The sequence below is a fragment of the Neodiprion pinetum genome, chromosome 1, assembly GCF_021155775.2.
Source record: "Neodiprion pinetum isolate iyNeoPine1 chromosome 1, iyNeoPine1.2, whole genome shotgun sequence".
Classification (NCBI taxonomy): Eukaryota; Metazoa; Arthropoda; class Insecta; order Hymenoptera; family Diprionidae; genus Neodiprion; species Neodiprion pinetum.
The window spans coordinates 40,417,497-40,432,731 of record NC_060232.1 but is presented as its reverse complement, the minus strand read 5'-3'; the positions used below and the strand labels follow the sequence as shown (position 1 = coordinate 40,432,731).

The 15,235-nt window shown below is 43.3% G+C and overlaps 2 protein-coding genes across 2 annotated transcripts in view; one reads left to right on the top strand and one right to left on the bottom strand.

Moving 5' to 3' along the window:
• Positions 1 to 2,676: 2,676 nt before the first annotated feature.
• On the top strand, positions 2,677 to 14,329 carry LOC124224870 (retinal homeobox protein Rx). The gene is made up of 4 exons (XM_046637072.2): positions 2,677 to 3,022; positions 4,941 to 5,330; positions 12,058 to 12,333; positions 13,363 to 14,329. The coding sequence occupies exons 1-4, from the start codon at positions 2,677 to 2,679 to the stop codon at positions 13,770 to 13,772; spliced, it is 1,422 nt and encodes a 473-aa protein (XP_046493028.1). The 3' UTR covers positions 13,773 to 14,329.
• Positions 6,603 to 15,235, bottom strand: part of Tnpo (transportin 1) — a 25,651-nt gene continuing 17,018 nt past the window's right edge. The window contains exon 15 of the mRNA XM_046609035.2: positions 6,603 to 6,621. The gene's annotated coding sequence lies outside the window, so the exon portion shown is untranslated. The remainder of the gene's footprint in view (positions 6,622 to 15,235) is intronic.

The window sequence follows — 15,235 nt, the reverse complement described above, 5'->3', positions numbered from 1 at the left end:
AACCCCGGCGGTCCTCGACGCTCGCGAATCGCGGTGAGCCGTGAGGAAGGGTGTTTACTCAAGACACGACAATTCATTACGTAATTGAATTGAATGAGGCCTTGGGGAAGCGACGGCAAGAGCTGGGTGGGGATGCCGACGAGGGAGGGAAATGGCGGGGGGGGGGGGGGGGGGGGGACAGCTAGGAAACCCCGTTTCGTTGCAGATCTACGTGTATAGGATAGAGAAGGATATTCGAGATGCACACTGCGTGCGGTGCACGTATAGGTACGTGTAACAAGACATACCTACGCAGTTGTTCCATACTTGTATAGATGTATAGTGCACTTTGCACAACGTAAATGCGTGCGATGAGGGGTGGAAAAGAGGGATGAGAGTATTTCCCTGCTTCGGCAGCTCGCCCCGCAACCGAATTAAACGATTAGTTAAACTGATTTCCAGTTAGGAGAATGAATAAGTAATCGGATTTCTCGTTAAGGTAATCGCATTCCGCCCTGATTGGCTCCGTCTGCCTGCCATGACTGCGTCTCGAACGAGGTATAACCAGAGATACACACCTACGAACCCTGTGCCATGCAGCCTCTCCGTACTTGTACCTACAGTGATACTGGTCTACGCGTAAGCATGTACATGCGGACACCTACGTATGTATATTACACACAGGTGTGTCGTTTATACCTCTGCACCAAGTCGCGCCTACATTCTACTCACGTGTTATACATACCTGCGGACCACATACGTGTAATGCAACATTTGGCCGAAATTGTACGTAATTAGAATAATTACGTTACGCAGTGTATAATTTTGATGAAATCTAATCAAATCGCTTACACATTTGCCACATACCTATAAGTGTATATATACAGTACAAGTGAAAGTCTAACCACTTTTTGTACAAATCCTCTGGCTTTTTTACATAATACCTATGCGATGCACAGGCGTGTAAAAATCCGTGCTTCGAAGGTGTACAGGTATTATGAACGCGTGTATCGAGGGCATATATTTCCGGAAAGCACACAGGCAGCCGAGTTCGTCTCTGCACACGCCTAGGTCGGCATACGTTACCCTCCCCTGCTTTCCCACCCCCGTCAGGTGGTCCCATCCTCCCGGAACCCTCGACACGGGGCGTCGAATGTTTGCCCGAGCAATTACACTCCCAAACGCAATTCCATTTAAATATTGCTGGTAGAGGGGTTTTCGGCGGAGTGCAAACGGAGGGAAGGCCAAACATTGCTCGGGTCGGTTCCTGCGTGCTGCCCGCTGGGGCACGGATTTCCGCCTACGATTGCAATGGGTGTGTTTAAGATACATACATACATACATATAGGTATATATATATATATATATATATATATATATATATATATATATATATATATATATATATATATATATTCAGAGACCTGCCGTACCGTTCGGGTATATCTATGTACCTTATACCTGTGATACATATATTTCTGTCACGCATAATCCCTCCCCTCCCCCCGGTAAGCAATTAGTTGGAGACCTGCGCTTCGCTGGTGACACGATATTATGTACATAACAATTAGGGCCCGGATTAATATGTAAATACATATTTTTCATTTTATTTTATTTGAATAATTTTCATTCCTTATTAGGTTTTATACGTAAAGAAAAAAATTTGATATTTGGAGGCAGAAAATGGAGTTTCTATTATCCATATTTTTGTCCATGTATAATTAGTTTTTCAAGTCTACATTATGCGTACATATTTTGTAATTTTGAATACACAATTATCCGGACCTTGATTATACGTACTGTAAATATCGCACGGATTCGCGGGTTTAAGTGTGCATTTATGTTCTGGCTGGCCTGTGACAAATTTACTTGTAATTAAGATTGTTTTACAGACAAATTTGTACACGTGGTGTAAGACCCATAATACGAGTCATTCAGCGTAAATCCGCGTGAAAATGTTATAGCGCATTTATGTATAATAGTTTCATTTCGGTACTTGAATGATAATTTATCCATCTCCTTCGCGGTTGCTTATTTAAATAAATGATAAAAAAGATCTTTGCACAGCGAGAGTGACAATGATTGGAAACAATATTTTCACATACGCAAATGTGGGTTATAATCCCAGCACGGTATAGGTACGTATACTTGATTGTACAACAAGAGTTCAACGATACGTCTATCGTACGATCTTGCATATCAATTGGATAGAGAAATGTGAAGCCTGTCGCAGATTCCACAAGCAGGCGGCACAGATTGATGGAAATAACGTCGACGACTCAGTGGCCGGGGATTGCAATTCGATAAATTTGTGTGTAAATTCTAATACATACCAACTAATACATTCGCATTTAATATCCGCATGACGAAACGGCAAGGCGTAGGTACGTGTATATACCTTATACCATTAACGCGTCTGTAAGTTACGTAGATATAGGTATAGGTATGGATGCACGCCGAAGGAAGCGAGTCGCGTTTGCGTTGCGTCTGCAAACGGAGGGCGGGGTTGTGCACACAAAGCGTTGGGTATATCCGGCGGTGCATGGCAGCTGGAGGCAGAGGTTCGGGGTGAAAAGCGGGGGCGGAATCCGGACTGCAGGGGTGAGAAACGGGCGAAATGCTAATGAGCCTGTCGGCTGCGGGGGCGGTTCGAGTCGGGAAATCCCGCCTCCGGTCGGCCGATTGGCTGGCGTCTCGATGGCGGCCGCCGCGGCACTCGGCGTCGCGACGCTCCGCGCCTCCCGGCGCCCTCCGGCGCCTCGCGGACTCCTCGCGGACGCGAGTAACTCCCCGAGGATGGAGCAGCTCACCCAGTTTGTCTCGAAAAGCTTCGATACCGATACCGCTGCCGCGAGCGCGAACGGAACCGGAAACGCGAATGGAGTAAAGGTGCAGCGGAACGCCGACCCGAACGGCTCCAGGGATACGTCCTCGCTGCAGGAGAGACGCGGCTGCAGGCTCGACGTCTGCGACGCCGCGGCCGCTGCGATTACCCTCAGCGTTGCCCATCTCCTCGGCTCGACGGAAAGTGCGACCACCTGCAGTACGTGACGAAACTATACATACAGATCCCCGTATCGCGATAACTTGTAAAATGTACGATCGCTGGGGGCGGGGTTGAAGTTTTGGATTCGAAAAGAGTTCCCAGATATTGAAGTGTAAAGAAATTGAACCTTGAAGAAACGACGATGTTTCGAATTGTCGGAACCGAGACCGCTCGAAGTTCCGAAATGCGAGATTCAGGAAATTCAAGTTACGATCGAGCAAAGTCACGTAATAACGTAAAATTCCGATGGAGAAGTATTGCGAAAAAGAAATTTCCGATGGAGTCAAATTACGAAAGTTAAAGCATACTCACACGGCGAAGTTTACTCAACGAGTGGGTGGAATTTATAAGAAAAACCGAAAATCAGAATTACCAGGACTCCGAACGTAAGAATATCGAAAATTCAAAACAAAGATACATCAAAATGGTGAAATTTCACCGAGGCTGAAAATATTTGATCATTCGGCATTTCGATGTTTCAGATTTGTAAACTTTCTCATTTTCGCACTTTCGGAAATTTGACTTACCGGGACGTCCCCTTTCGGAAGTTTGAGCGTCGGGTTTCGGACAATTCGAAACTTTGATTTCTTTAATTTACAAGTTTCAACACCAAAAAATTTGGAATTTGGCGCTTACGGAACTTTTCAAATTCAGAATTTCAATCCCGCCCCGATCGCTGCAAGTTACAGTTCGTTGGTATAATATTGTAATTATTAACGAATCAGAGCTAATTGGTGTATATATATATATATAGGGATTATGGGACGTATAATACCGACACTCGAGTCAGAATAGTGTTGAAACAAAGACATGTTAATTAAACAGCGGTTTTAAAAAGTGTCACTGAAACTATTCAAAGTCTTGGCTATCTAAAAGAAATCCCCGTGATACAGGAAAACTTTTGAAAAAACATTGAAATTTGCCTCTAAACACCGTATATGTATATTGTATTAACATCAGAGACATCGCATATACTTAACTCCACCATTTTTTCCTTAAAGATTCATATTGCTTTCCTGATTTTGGTGAATAAAGTCTCACATCATTTGTAAAGGACTCGTCCGTAAAATGTCAGAGTTATATTTTGGATAACGATGATGGTTTTATTTTCACTGAAGTTGTTATTGACAAGGTATAATTTATAATTGAAATCCGGTGTCTTAAAATCTTGTAAATTACAGGGACTTTTATGGAAATATCATACATGTAATTAACGTGCTTAGGTCAATTTGAATTTTGTTGAACCTTTGTTGCGACATATTTTCAACTTAACTGCGATATGTCTTATACGACACAACAAGCGTAACGCATGCGTTTTTTGGCTCTTGAATTATTCGACGCAGCGTCTTGAGACCTGCATATTTCCAAAGAATAATTTGAAAATAATTTTGCAGTCTTCAGAAAAAGATTTCACCGTGTACATCTGCATTGCGCAATCACAAAAAATTTCTTTCCACGTGGTATCAAACTTTTTCATAAAAAAGACTGAAATCTTTTTGCTTCGCGTGCGTAATTCAAGTAATTTTTTGGGTCACATAGTCACAGCTTAGGTATACATACAATGGTCCGTGTATAAATTTTAAAATTTACACAAGGTAACGAAATATTCGTTAAAAAAAGTAATCCTGTTCTTGAATAGTATATCTGTATACAAAGCTGTTGTCCAGCCAATTCCACAATCTCCAAAACATACTTTCGTACCGGAAAATTTCAATTACTACAGATTAAAAATCAGTCACAGTAAAACAGCGAAAAATGATTATCTCGAAACGATCGCCATGCATGATAATATATGTTTATATGTACGAAGCAACGAATACGTGAAACCTGAATAAGTCTCGTCGACGTAACTAATGACGAAAATATCGGCCGGGGTGACTGCGGTATGATGACGAGGTAGTTGGACGTTGCGCAGATGGAGACGCGAGGTCCAGAGAGTCGTCGGAGGAGGTTTGCCACGGCGAGGCGGCCCCCGAGGACGAACCACCGTCGCCTGACGGCAGACTGCAGCCGGAGGATCTCTCCGTCGGGACGAAGCTAAGGGAGAAGCCGGAGAGCGCGAGAAGCGGCCCCCCGAAGACGCCGGAGCTGAAACTGTCCGTGAGGAAGCTCCTTGGCTGCAGCCCCTCGCCGCCGCCGCCGCCGCAAACTTCGCCCTTGCCCTCGCCCTCCTCGGTGACCTGCACTTCGGACCGCTGCCAGAGTCCAGACGTCACAAGCGGGCTCGAAGCCCCGAGAACCGAACAAGGACCGCCACCCCTCAGACAGCATCACGCCCGATCTGGACAAGATGAGTCTGCCAAGGGTAGGCGACTTCGCACGTACTTGTATGGTTTAGTAACTCAGATTACTGCTTCATTGTTGCCTGTTTTCCTTTGGACCGCGCAGAATCCTTACGTAAATTGGCTCCCGGTCGAATTGGGTATGGCGTACGTATCCTACCGATCTGAAAAGTACTCGTGGACTCTAGTTCCGGAAATCAGCAGTTTTCGAGGCACAGGTTTCGGAAGGGGGGTTTATGGATTTTATTATATCTATGGATTGCGCAATTTTTACGAATTACAAAGCTTTAAGGGGGACATGAAATCGAGTGTATCACACAAAAAGTGCACAAACGATTCGCAGAGACTCCGCAGACGCGGGAGAAATGGGACAAGTCGATTGTTGCAAGAGTCGGAGGGTCTCGTTATTCGCGCGAGATCCGACGTTGCACATCCTTTCGGTAAGCCAGCGAGTTCGTGAATGGAATGAATCACAGCTTCCTGCCTATCTTTCAGAATCAAACGTGCAGTTTTTGAGTCATTTGTTTGATTTCGAGTCCCCTTGAAGCTTTGAAGAAATCCATGGATATCAAAAAATTTGGTCACCAAATTTTGGTCCGAAGCTTGTATCTCGGAAACTAATCATTTTTCGGACTTGTATCAAAGAGAACTTTCGACCGGATGGATATATGTACTGTAACATACTCAAAAATCTAGCTAATTCGACTGGGAGTCAATTTATGCGGGTTCTGTGGATTCAGCGGTGTCCTTTGGTCGATTTTTTTCAACGCAGAAACATATCAAGTCCTGTAGCGCGGAAGTCTGCGGGTATAAACATGCAGATGAATGCTGATAAAGATGACACGATGCGAGGCAAGATGAACATTGTGCGAATTAGATTGCGGTGTAGACGTAGGAAAATCCCTCAATTCCAATTCTGCACATACTACGTAATAGCTATGTAATAATTTCCGCTCAAGGATCGAGTCGAAATCCGATATACGGTTATCAAAATACGTGATATGTTTTTTCAGATAAAGCGCTAAAATGTACAATTATACGCAGTTACGGTGATTATATTCCTGTGACCAAAAATAAAAGGATGGTTGTCTCTCTTGTTCGCACAGTTCGGTAAAGAATATAACTGCACGCTTGTCTTACTTCGGTCCTGCATGGATTGCAGAATCGTTCGTCTCCGAATTTCTTCCGCGGGGCTGCGTATAACGTTATACGTATATAAGGGTGAGACTCGGGGTGTGACTTTGAGGGCGTCGATTGAATTTGGAGAGGAAAAACAATATCTAGGGCTGTGGCCTTTCCTCTTGCAATCGCACTCTGTGAAAGAGAAACCCATGATTATTGTAATGTAGTGTAGTTCTCCGATTAACTTATACATATATCAGGCTCGTATGATTACACTTTACAGATAGTTTTAAATATATTCGTGATACACTTTCTAATAGAGACAGCTGATAATTCGTGGCGTAATACAGAATCTACGATAAATTCATAACAATTCATTAAATCATTCTTTGTACAGTAAAGATAAATGTTTAAGGATAATCCATTTGCTCGGTATAATCAAATATTTGTACCGTATCCAGATCTATCAACTAATATGACGCGTCTTGGATAAATTGAGATTGTACTTGAAATTGAAAATTCTTATATTTACAGTTAAGCCTCAAGTTGATGTACGAGTATGCATACCTACAGTATAAATTTGGCATTTGAATTACGCAGGACTGCTTGTATAATATGTATACTACATTTTCTATCGTCTCGATATTTATAGTTGTTCAACCAGTATTTCCACACGTGTCATTCGACCAGGGGTACCTATAATCGAAAATGACCATGTGTGGAGAATCTAGTATGGAAACATCGCGACGACAGCCAAGGATGCACCTTCCGTGCTGATGTTGGTACCTGCGGCAGACCAGGGGTTTGAGTTTCAGCATCCGGCATTCGTGCGGAGCTGTAGTACGTAATTTATGGTTTAATACGTCGCGCGTCGTCGAGAGTTGCGTCCCGCAGTAGTTAGATACGCCCTTCGTCCGGAACTGCCGCGCATTGCTTTGCTGACGGGGGTCCGCCTGTAACTTCTCTCGCGATTAAGCGCGAATCAAAAAGCAATTTGCTCGACTCTGCCGGAGGTGTATACCTGTACCAAAGTAATGTTTATAGCTGTAGGCGAATATGAAACTCGTACGACGCGTGGAGAGAAAAAGCGGTAGCGAAAAAATTCACGAATATAGGTATGTATAACGCGTCTTGTATCATGCATATATATATATATTATATATCTGTTTACATACGCACGTGTGTAGAGAAACTGACGCAGCGGGAGAGATGAGAGAGTTTGGTAGGGATGAAGATTTAGAGATCGAGAGGATTTTTGGGGCTCGGGGAAAATTTCGCTAGAGAGCACTTTGCGACGCGCCTTATACCCTCACACTACCTTTCATACCACCTACTACACACGGTCAGCGCGTTGGTCAGTATCGCGAAGTACCGTTCATATTTATTGCCTTAGGGGTTGGTTTTTGAAAAAGTATCCTCGAAACACATAAAGTGTTACTAATGCACGATCGGACCGAGGGTCGGATCATGATTTAAGACACTCGCAAAGCGTCGGTATCGCGTCGCTCTTCTCGTGTATGGTTTTAATCTGGTATTCCTCGAGCGAATTTCACCGTCCTTCCACCATGCTTCAGGCTCTAATTCTTTTACTCCATAATTTATTCTTCTCCTTTGTTTTTTCTTTCAACTTTCTGGTTTTCCGATGGCTTCAGAGAATTATAATCACCCCGAAAATGAAAGGCTGAGTTTTCACTTGTCTACGATGTTTCCGCGCCTGCAGATCTGAAATCAATTTTTAGCCCGATGCGAATATCTAGATAATGAGTGAACAGATTTTTATGATTTTGGTCTGAATCGAATCGATAATTCTTAACGAGCTTAGAACTGATTGGATTTTGATCTGAATCGGTTAAGCTGTTCCTAAGTTGCAGTATATTTGCAATTAAAATTTACTTTTTTCAGCGGCCAACAGTATATGTATAAGGAAACTGGGAGAAAGGTGGACCGATTTTGATGAAACTTAGCCGACATCAGATTGACTTAACCCATTCGCTTTTTTTTACACTATAGTGTACAATCTTGATTTACATTTTTCAAGATTCTCCCGAGATATACTGCATATTAAATAATTGTCAAGTATGAGAGGAGGGGCGGACAAAGTACGCACCCTAAGAAATTAATGCTTCAAATAGAGGTTTGAATCCATGAATCTACAAATTTTTACCGAAAAACGATAATCTGACCGATGCCGAGTGTTAAACGCCATTACATGAAAAGTCCCCAAAATTTAGCCCCTCACTTCCTTATTTCTTTCAATACATTCTCAATTTGGTAATTCCAAATTTCCAAGGCCACTCAACTGACTGTGCTTATCAGCTTTGGAAAAGCATGAGAAATTTAAAGAAGAGGCCCATTTCAACTCAGTTCTCAACAGCCAGGCTATCTGTTTTAAGTTAGAATTAAAAGATTCAACGATTGGAATCTTGACTTGGAGCTTCAGTTTTTTGGGGGTCTAATATTGCGCGTTCCAATTTGTCAAAACATGTAATTGATTTAATTGCTATAAGGCAAGTAAATAATGAAAATTAGACGTTTTTGCCTGTCTCTCCCTAAGTTTTCAAAATCTACAGCTGATTTCATGTTAGCAAGCAACTAATGAAATTTAGATCGTTTCTCAGTTTCGAAAAATTACGAAAAATTTTCAGTGGTGCCCACTTTGCTCGTTCGTCCCCTACATGAAACAAGTGTAAAATTTTCCAAAAAATCGATGGCCACTATTTTGTAGAATTATTCTCACATTGCGAGATAAACGCAAATCTCGTACCTACAAAAAAAGAAAAAAAAAAAACTCAAATTCTGAAACGTGTCCAAAAAAAAAAAACATCTAAAAATCGTCCAAAAAGTGTTTCTTTACTCAAACAAAGGCATTTCGAGTAGACATTTTCATTTCAAAGTGAACGCGGGGGTCAGCTAAACGTCCATGAACCTGATCTTTTTTCCATCAACGGTATAAAATTTCATATCGAGATTTAGTTTCAAAGCCGATCAGTCGATTTTTCCTACAACACTTGACCAACTGTTCGAGCAGATAAGAATGACCTGCAATCGCGGCCTAATATACTCGCGCGGAAGAGTTGAATGGAAAATTCCGGCATCGCGTTGTGCCGGGGGGTTTGATTTCTTATTCATCGTAACGCGTCGCCCGGCATATGGGCGAAGGCGGGGTCGAGGGGGCAGCCGAATCCGTCTGTCTCCTCTGATTCCGACGACCGCGCTCCCGGTAATCGAATTAACCCCGACCCGGACTCCGGGCGCGATTGCTTCGTTCGGGGTTCCGCTTAACCCCCGGGGGGGTGGCCTAGCCGGCGTTTATACGTACGTCGTCTACATAAGCGAGGAACTGGAGCGACGAGGACCCGTCGACGTTCCAGCGGCGGAAAATTTATTGCGACCACTTCTTACACTCCGCATTGAATTGAATATTATACACCGCGCATGCCGGAGATAGATATTAAGCTCGCGGTGCGGCCAATTTCAAAGTGCTTTGAAGCGATTAAAAGTCGAGACGGTTCGCTGCCTGCGGGAGGGTCGCCTGTATTACATTTCACAGTGTCTAGACTTGGGCGTATATTCTAGCCAATTCGCAGGTTGCGGTCTGGTCCGATGGGGATGGATATAGAACTCGCAAGACGTCTTTGCGGTCGCAAATTTATGCAGATTTATGCATATTGTATGCATGTTTTTTTACACCGCATGGTTTGACTTTATAGAGGTAAAATGGTCGAATTTTCTCATTGCCCGTTGCTCGTTAATTCTCAACGCAAAGTTCTGATTTTTGAGAAGAGAAATCTAATCTGTCGTTTTTTCATGCTCGTTTATTTTTCACCTTGCCCCGGTCTTACCTAATTGACAAGATGCAAAATAAAATTATTACTTTTTAATTTAGAAGATATCATGGTACTAGAGGGAAAAGAGCGGATATTAATTAATTGTATCATGCACCGTTGCCGGATTTGCTTCGTTTTATTTCCTGCGATCTATAAGCGTCACTTTTCTCGCAGCTTTGCGTTCGCGTTTACGATTTTCCAATGAGAAATAGCCGGTGCGAGTACACATTATTATAGGCATGCAATAACAGCGCGGAATAGAAATTGTATAAGACTTCCAATTACGTTGAACCGTGAAAATACACTGAAGCCACACCTTTTCGCAACCCTCTTCGAAAGTCCAAAGTAACGTAAGCGTGCCTCGAAGCATCCTCGTATATACATCTTCACGTACGCTATAGCTGGCAGCTAAATACGCGCACTTACTGTAATTAACGGTACACGCGAATTAATTAACCGGTACTTAAGATAAAGTAACTACGGCGGAAGATGGCGTATAATACACGTATACACGTATAGAGAAGTAGCGAGAAGTCTTCGAGGAGTCGGCGCTTATGCCGAACCTCCTCCCTTCGATCCCCAGACCTCCGGGAGGATTAAGCACCTCGAGTGCCACCCGCGGGAATCCCTCGTCGAAGAGAGACGCGAAGCTCGTTTCGTGATTTATATAATTTGGCAAAGTGACGAGGTGGGTATCTATGTACGTAGAGGTATAGATATACGTCGTTATCGCCGCCGCGAAGTTCTGCCAATCCTACAGTCACCGTTTCAAGGCATCGATTAGCCCCCGAGAATGAATCATCGATCTTTCTTTCAATGATCAGCGGATTGAGTACGAGTGACAAACTAGGCCTGAATTTTGCCCAATCGCAGGTAATGTCAAAACCGTACGCATACCTTATACTCATCTATATACGCTGTATTTGTTTTTCACAATTTCAAAATGTCGAATTACGAAAGTAACTGATGTGCGTACGTATAATACTGCACTCGATCGTTCGGCCGATGATTTATCATTTTTTCAGAAACACATTTCGCATGAAAAATTGCTACAAGAACGTTTATTACAATCTTTTACAGTTGAATTTTTCACCGTTCAGCGATTAGTTTTAGCACGTTCGTAATATGTGTATAATAATAATAAGATAACGTATTTACCGCGTTGTTATCCAAGTTCTTCCAAAGTCGTATAAGGTAGGTACGTATAATCTCCGCACAGTCGTCAGCCACCCTCGTACCCCGAGAATCGTGTGGATAACTTTTTCCTCTTCCAGCTATACATACAAGACGGGACTGCGCTGGGGTCCGTGTAGATTTGCTACCCGCTAATGCCGGCCAATTCGCGATGTCGTAGCAGCGCAGATTTGAATAGAATACTCGTAAGCAGGGTGAATTTACGATCAGACTGCCGGACCTCGGAGGAAACGAGCCGGAAGATATCCTCGAGCGTTCGCGATTACAACTCAAGGAGCAATAACTAAGCGACGCGGCGACGATTAAATTGAATAATGGTTCCGATCGAGCGTAATCTGGTACATGAGAATGCGTTGGAAACGTTTCGACTGCGGTATATTTGAACTCGGGATCGCGAAATGTGAGAAAAATATGCCGGATATCAAGGCTCAATTTTTACTCTTTAGGAAAGACGTGTCATTCCTGTATCTGTTTTACGTACTTCTTTGATACTCGCTGCTCATCTGAACAATTAAACAATAGTTTTTAATTTTTTTTTTCGAGGCAAACTGCGACTTCTTATCGTCTACCGAAGATCTAGTCAGATTTCTTTGTCAACGCCTTATAGGAGCTGTTTCGAGTCTCGTGCAAAGCAGACCTGGCAGCGTTGTTGGTTCAGGAGCGACAGTGAGCGCAGGGGGCGGAAAGCAGAGAAGATCCAGGACGAATTTCACCCTTGAACAGCTAGCGGAGCTCGAAAGACTCTTCGATGAAACCCATTACCCGGACGCGTTTATGAGGGAGGAACTTAGCCAGCGGCTGGGGTTGAGCGAAGCTCGAGTCCAGGTCTGGTTCCAAAACCGACGCGCAAAGTGCCGCAAGCACGAGAGTCAGCTGCACAAAGGTAGGACAGGAAAAAATCTCGTAATACCTGTCGTGAACATCAGCCCGCGGTGAGGTAATATGCCTTGATTTCACATCTACAGACACTTCAGGACAACAGACTTCCGTTTAAGGGGGTCATTTAGTGTGACGGCTGCTTATTTAAAGGTTTTTGGGGTATTTCTTTTAATACAAACCATAGGAGTCAAATTTTTCATAATTTTCACACTATATTGACCTTTGAACAAACTTTATAAATTTTTGGAGACAAAATATTGACTATAACCTAATGTATACTGTCCGATAGGAACGTATGTAAAAATAAATGTGCTTGAGCGTAGACTCATATAGCACTCGTGTAATCAAAAAAAAAAAAAACGTATTTTAATTTTTAAGCTTGCGGCTCTAGCATCAACTAAAATGACCTTAAAATTTTCGAAATTGAATTTTTCACAGTTTAAAAAAATGTGAAAATTGCATTTTTTCCATTTGTTCAGCTCGTGAAAAAAAAAAAAAAAAAAAACTGCCAAAGTAATCATGATTATCCTAGTTCACGCGATAGGTCTAGGTATAATAAAAATGCTGTAAAAATTTTAGCAGGGTCGATCTACTGCTGTTTGAGATATCACGTCTACATTTTTGACAAATGCTGTATCAAGAAAAACGCGTTTCAATGTTGGCGTCTTTAAAGTTTGGACCTCGGATTTTGACGCTGCTTCCGCTTCCGCATAGGCCGATCTTTCTAGCCTTGAACTCGGTTCTATTGAGGTGCACACTGTGGCATTGTTTCACTCCAGTGCTCACAACTTCCTCAATTTTTGAAAATTTAGCATCGGCTCTGGGCCGAAATATTCTTAAAAGATGTAGCTATAATAATATGCGAAAAAAAACGAAAATCGATTTTTTTTTTCAATTTCAAGACTAGACGACCCCCTTAATTGCATCAATCAGATGAAACTTCATGTACAGTAATTAGTATATAGAATCGTCCTGCATCCTTTCGTAAAACACGAATTGCAGACTGTAAAATATGTTCATCTGTCGGAATCAGGTGTCGGAGGCGGTCTCGTCCTGCCGCCCAGGAGCCCGCCAACGTCCTTGGAACCTTGCAGAGTTGCTCCGTACCTCCCAGCGTTGAGGCTGCATCCTCCACCTCCGCCTGGAGTCGCGGCTTCGACGAACTCGGCCACGGGCTCGGCGTTCGACCCGGCTGTCCTCCACTACGCGGCAGCCGGGGGTCTCTTCTGTCTTCCACCCCCGCCGCCCCCGCCACCGCACTCCCATCACCAGCACCATCACCATCAGCACCAGCACCAACACCACGCGCCGCATCCCCTGGGTCTGACGGCTTCTCTTGCCGCTGCCGCGGCCGCAGCGCGGTCAAAAAACAGCAGCATCGCCGACCTCAGGCTCAAGGCGAGAAGGCACCAGGAAGCACTCGGGCTGGACAGGCCGGCGTAGGGCTGTAGAAACCTCGTGTTGTAGGTTTATCCTTTGCTCTGTCGGTAGTTTGTAAGTTATACCTATAGTGTATGTATATTGTATTATCACTTCGGTTAGCCGTCGTTGGGGCTGTAATGAATTTTTGTAGACGTATAGATTATACATAACCTCGCGCGGGGATGGCAGGGAAGGAAAAGGAAAGAGGAAAAGGTGTGTGAAAAATTCTAGTCGTGTCAATATTTAGACATCCGTAGTTTCAAGTGATTCTCATCATTAATTCATTTCAATGCTGAACCATTGATTATAGTTCCTTCTTTCCTTTATCGTAAGGGATGGTGTAAAAAGCGAGGCTAAACTATGTGCGACCCCTGAGAGATAGCTGTATATTATACATACCAAAGAAGCAAAGAAAAGGAAAGTTTCGCTGGATTATAATTTACTTTCGTTCACAAGTATCAATTGACTCGTTATAGACATCTTTAACATTCTTACACGGCTGATAATTAGAATTATTGTAAGTAAGAAAGTAGCGATACCGATTAACGATGGAAATATAACACACATGCGCTGTATAAGATTTTGCAGACTCTTCATCGACCAAAGTTAATAATTCATTTTTATTTTCATACAGTTTAAAGTTCAGTTCTCCCTGATTGCTCTATTACGTAAAGACACAATATCGAGTTCAATCTTGCTTACACGCATAATTTTTTATTTGCGCAACCCTTGTTATTTGTTTTATAAAATCAGCTTTAATCCTTTTACACCCTGATTCGAAAAGCAGAGGAAACAGACAACATGGTATAATTATTTGACAAAGAAAATTTTCAACAATTCTGTTTTAAACTAATACTCCGTGAACTTGTGACGCATCGGACCCGATGTGCAGCGATGCAAGCATAATGCGGAAATAACGCAGAGCTTTCGACGTTTCAGATTAACCTTTCAAAGCTTTGCGCTTGCACGTGCACAATTGTACATCAACGAGTGTATAATCTTATTATTAGCTTCGTGATCCAGGTGATGGTAATTTTCTGCAGCAAGCTCGTACCTCTTTACACCTCTCTACCTGCAAGATCTTTAAAAATTTAATAGTAAACAGTAAAAATGCTCCAACTTACAAGCCGGGAAATATACATACGTGGAACGTCGAGGACGGTACAATAACACAACGGAGTGGTGCGGAAATCGGAAAGTTCGGGGATGGTTGGAGGAACTCGGAACTGGGAAGACATTATTCTTGGGGGATGATTCACGGTCGGTCCAACTTGGCTCGGACGAATCCCTGTCTACGTGTATACGCGGTGGTCGCGGCACCGGCAGTGAAGGCGACCGGACTGACTCCGGGTAGAACGCGCTAATGCAATAACTGCCCGACGCCAGTCGGATAAATCAAGGAGAAGAGAGAGCCGCGTTGTGTGTAGTAGCTGCTGCAGCCCGGCAACCGCTTGCTCACTCGCTCGTCCACTCGCAACGCGGGG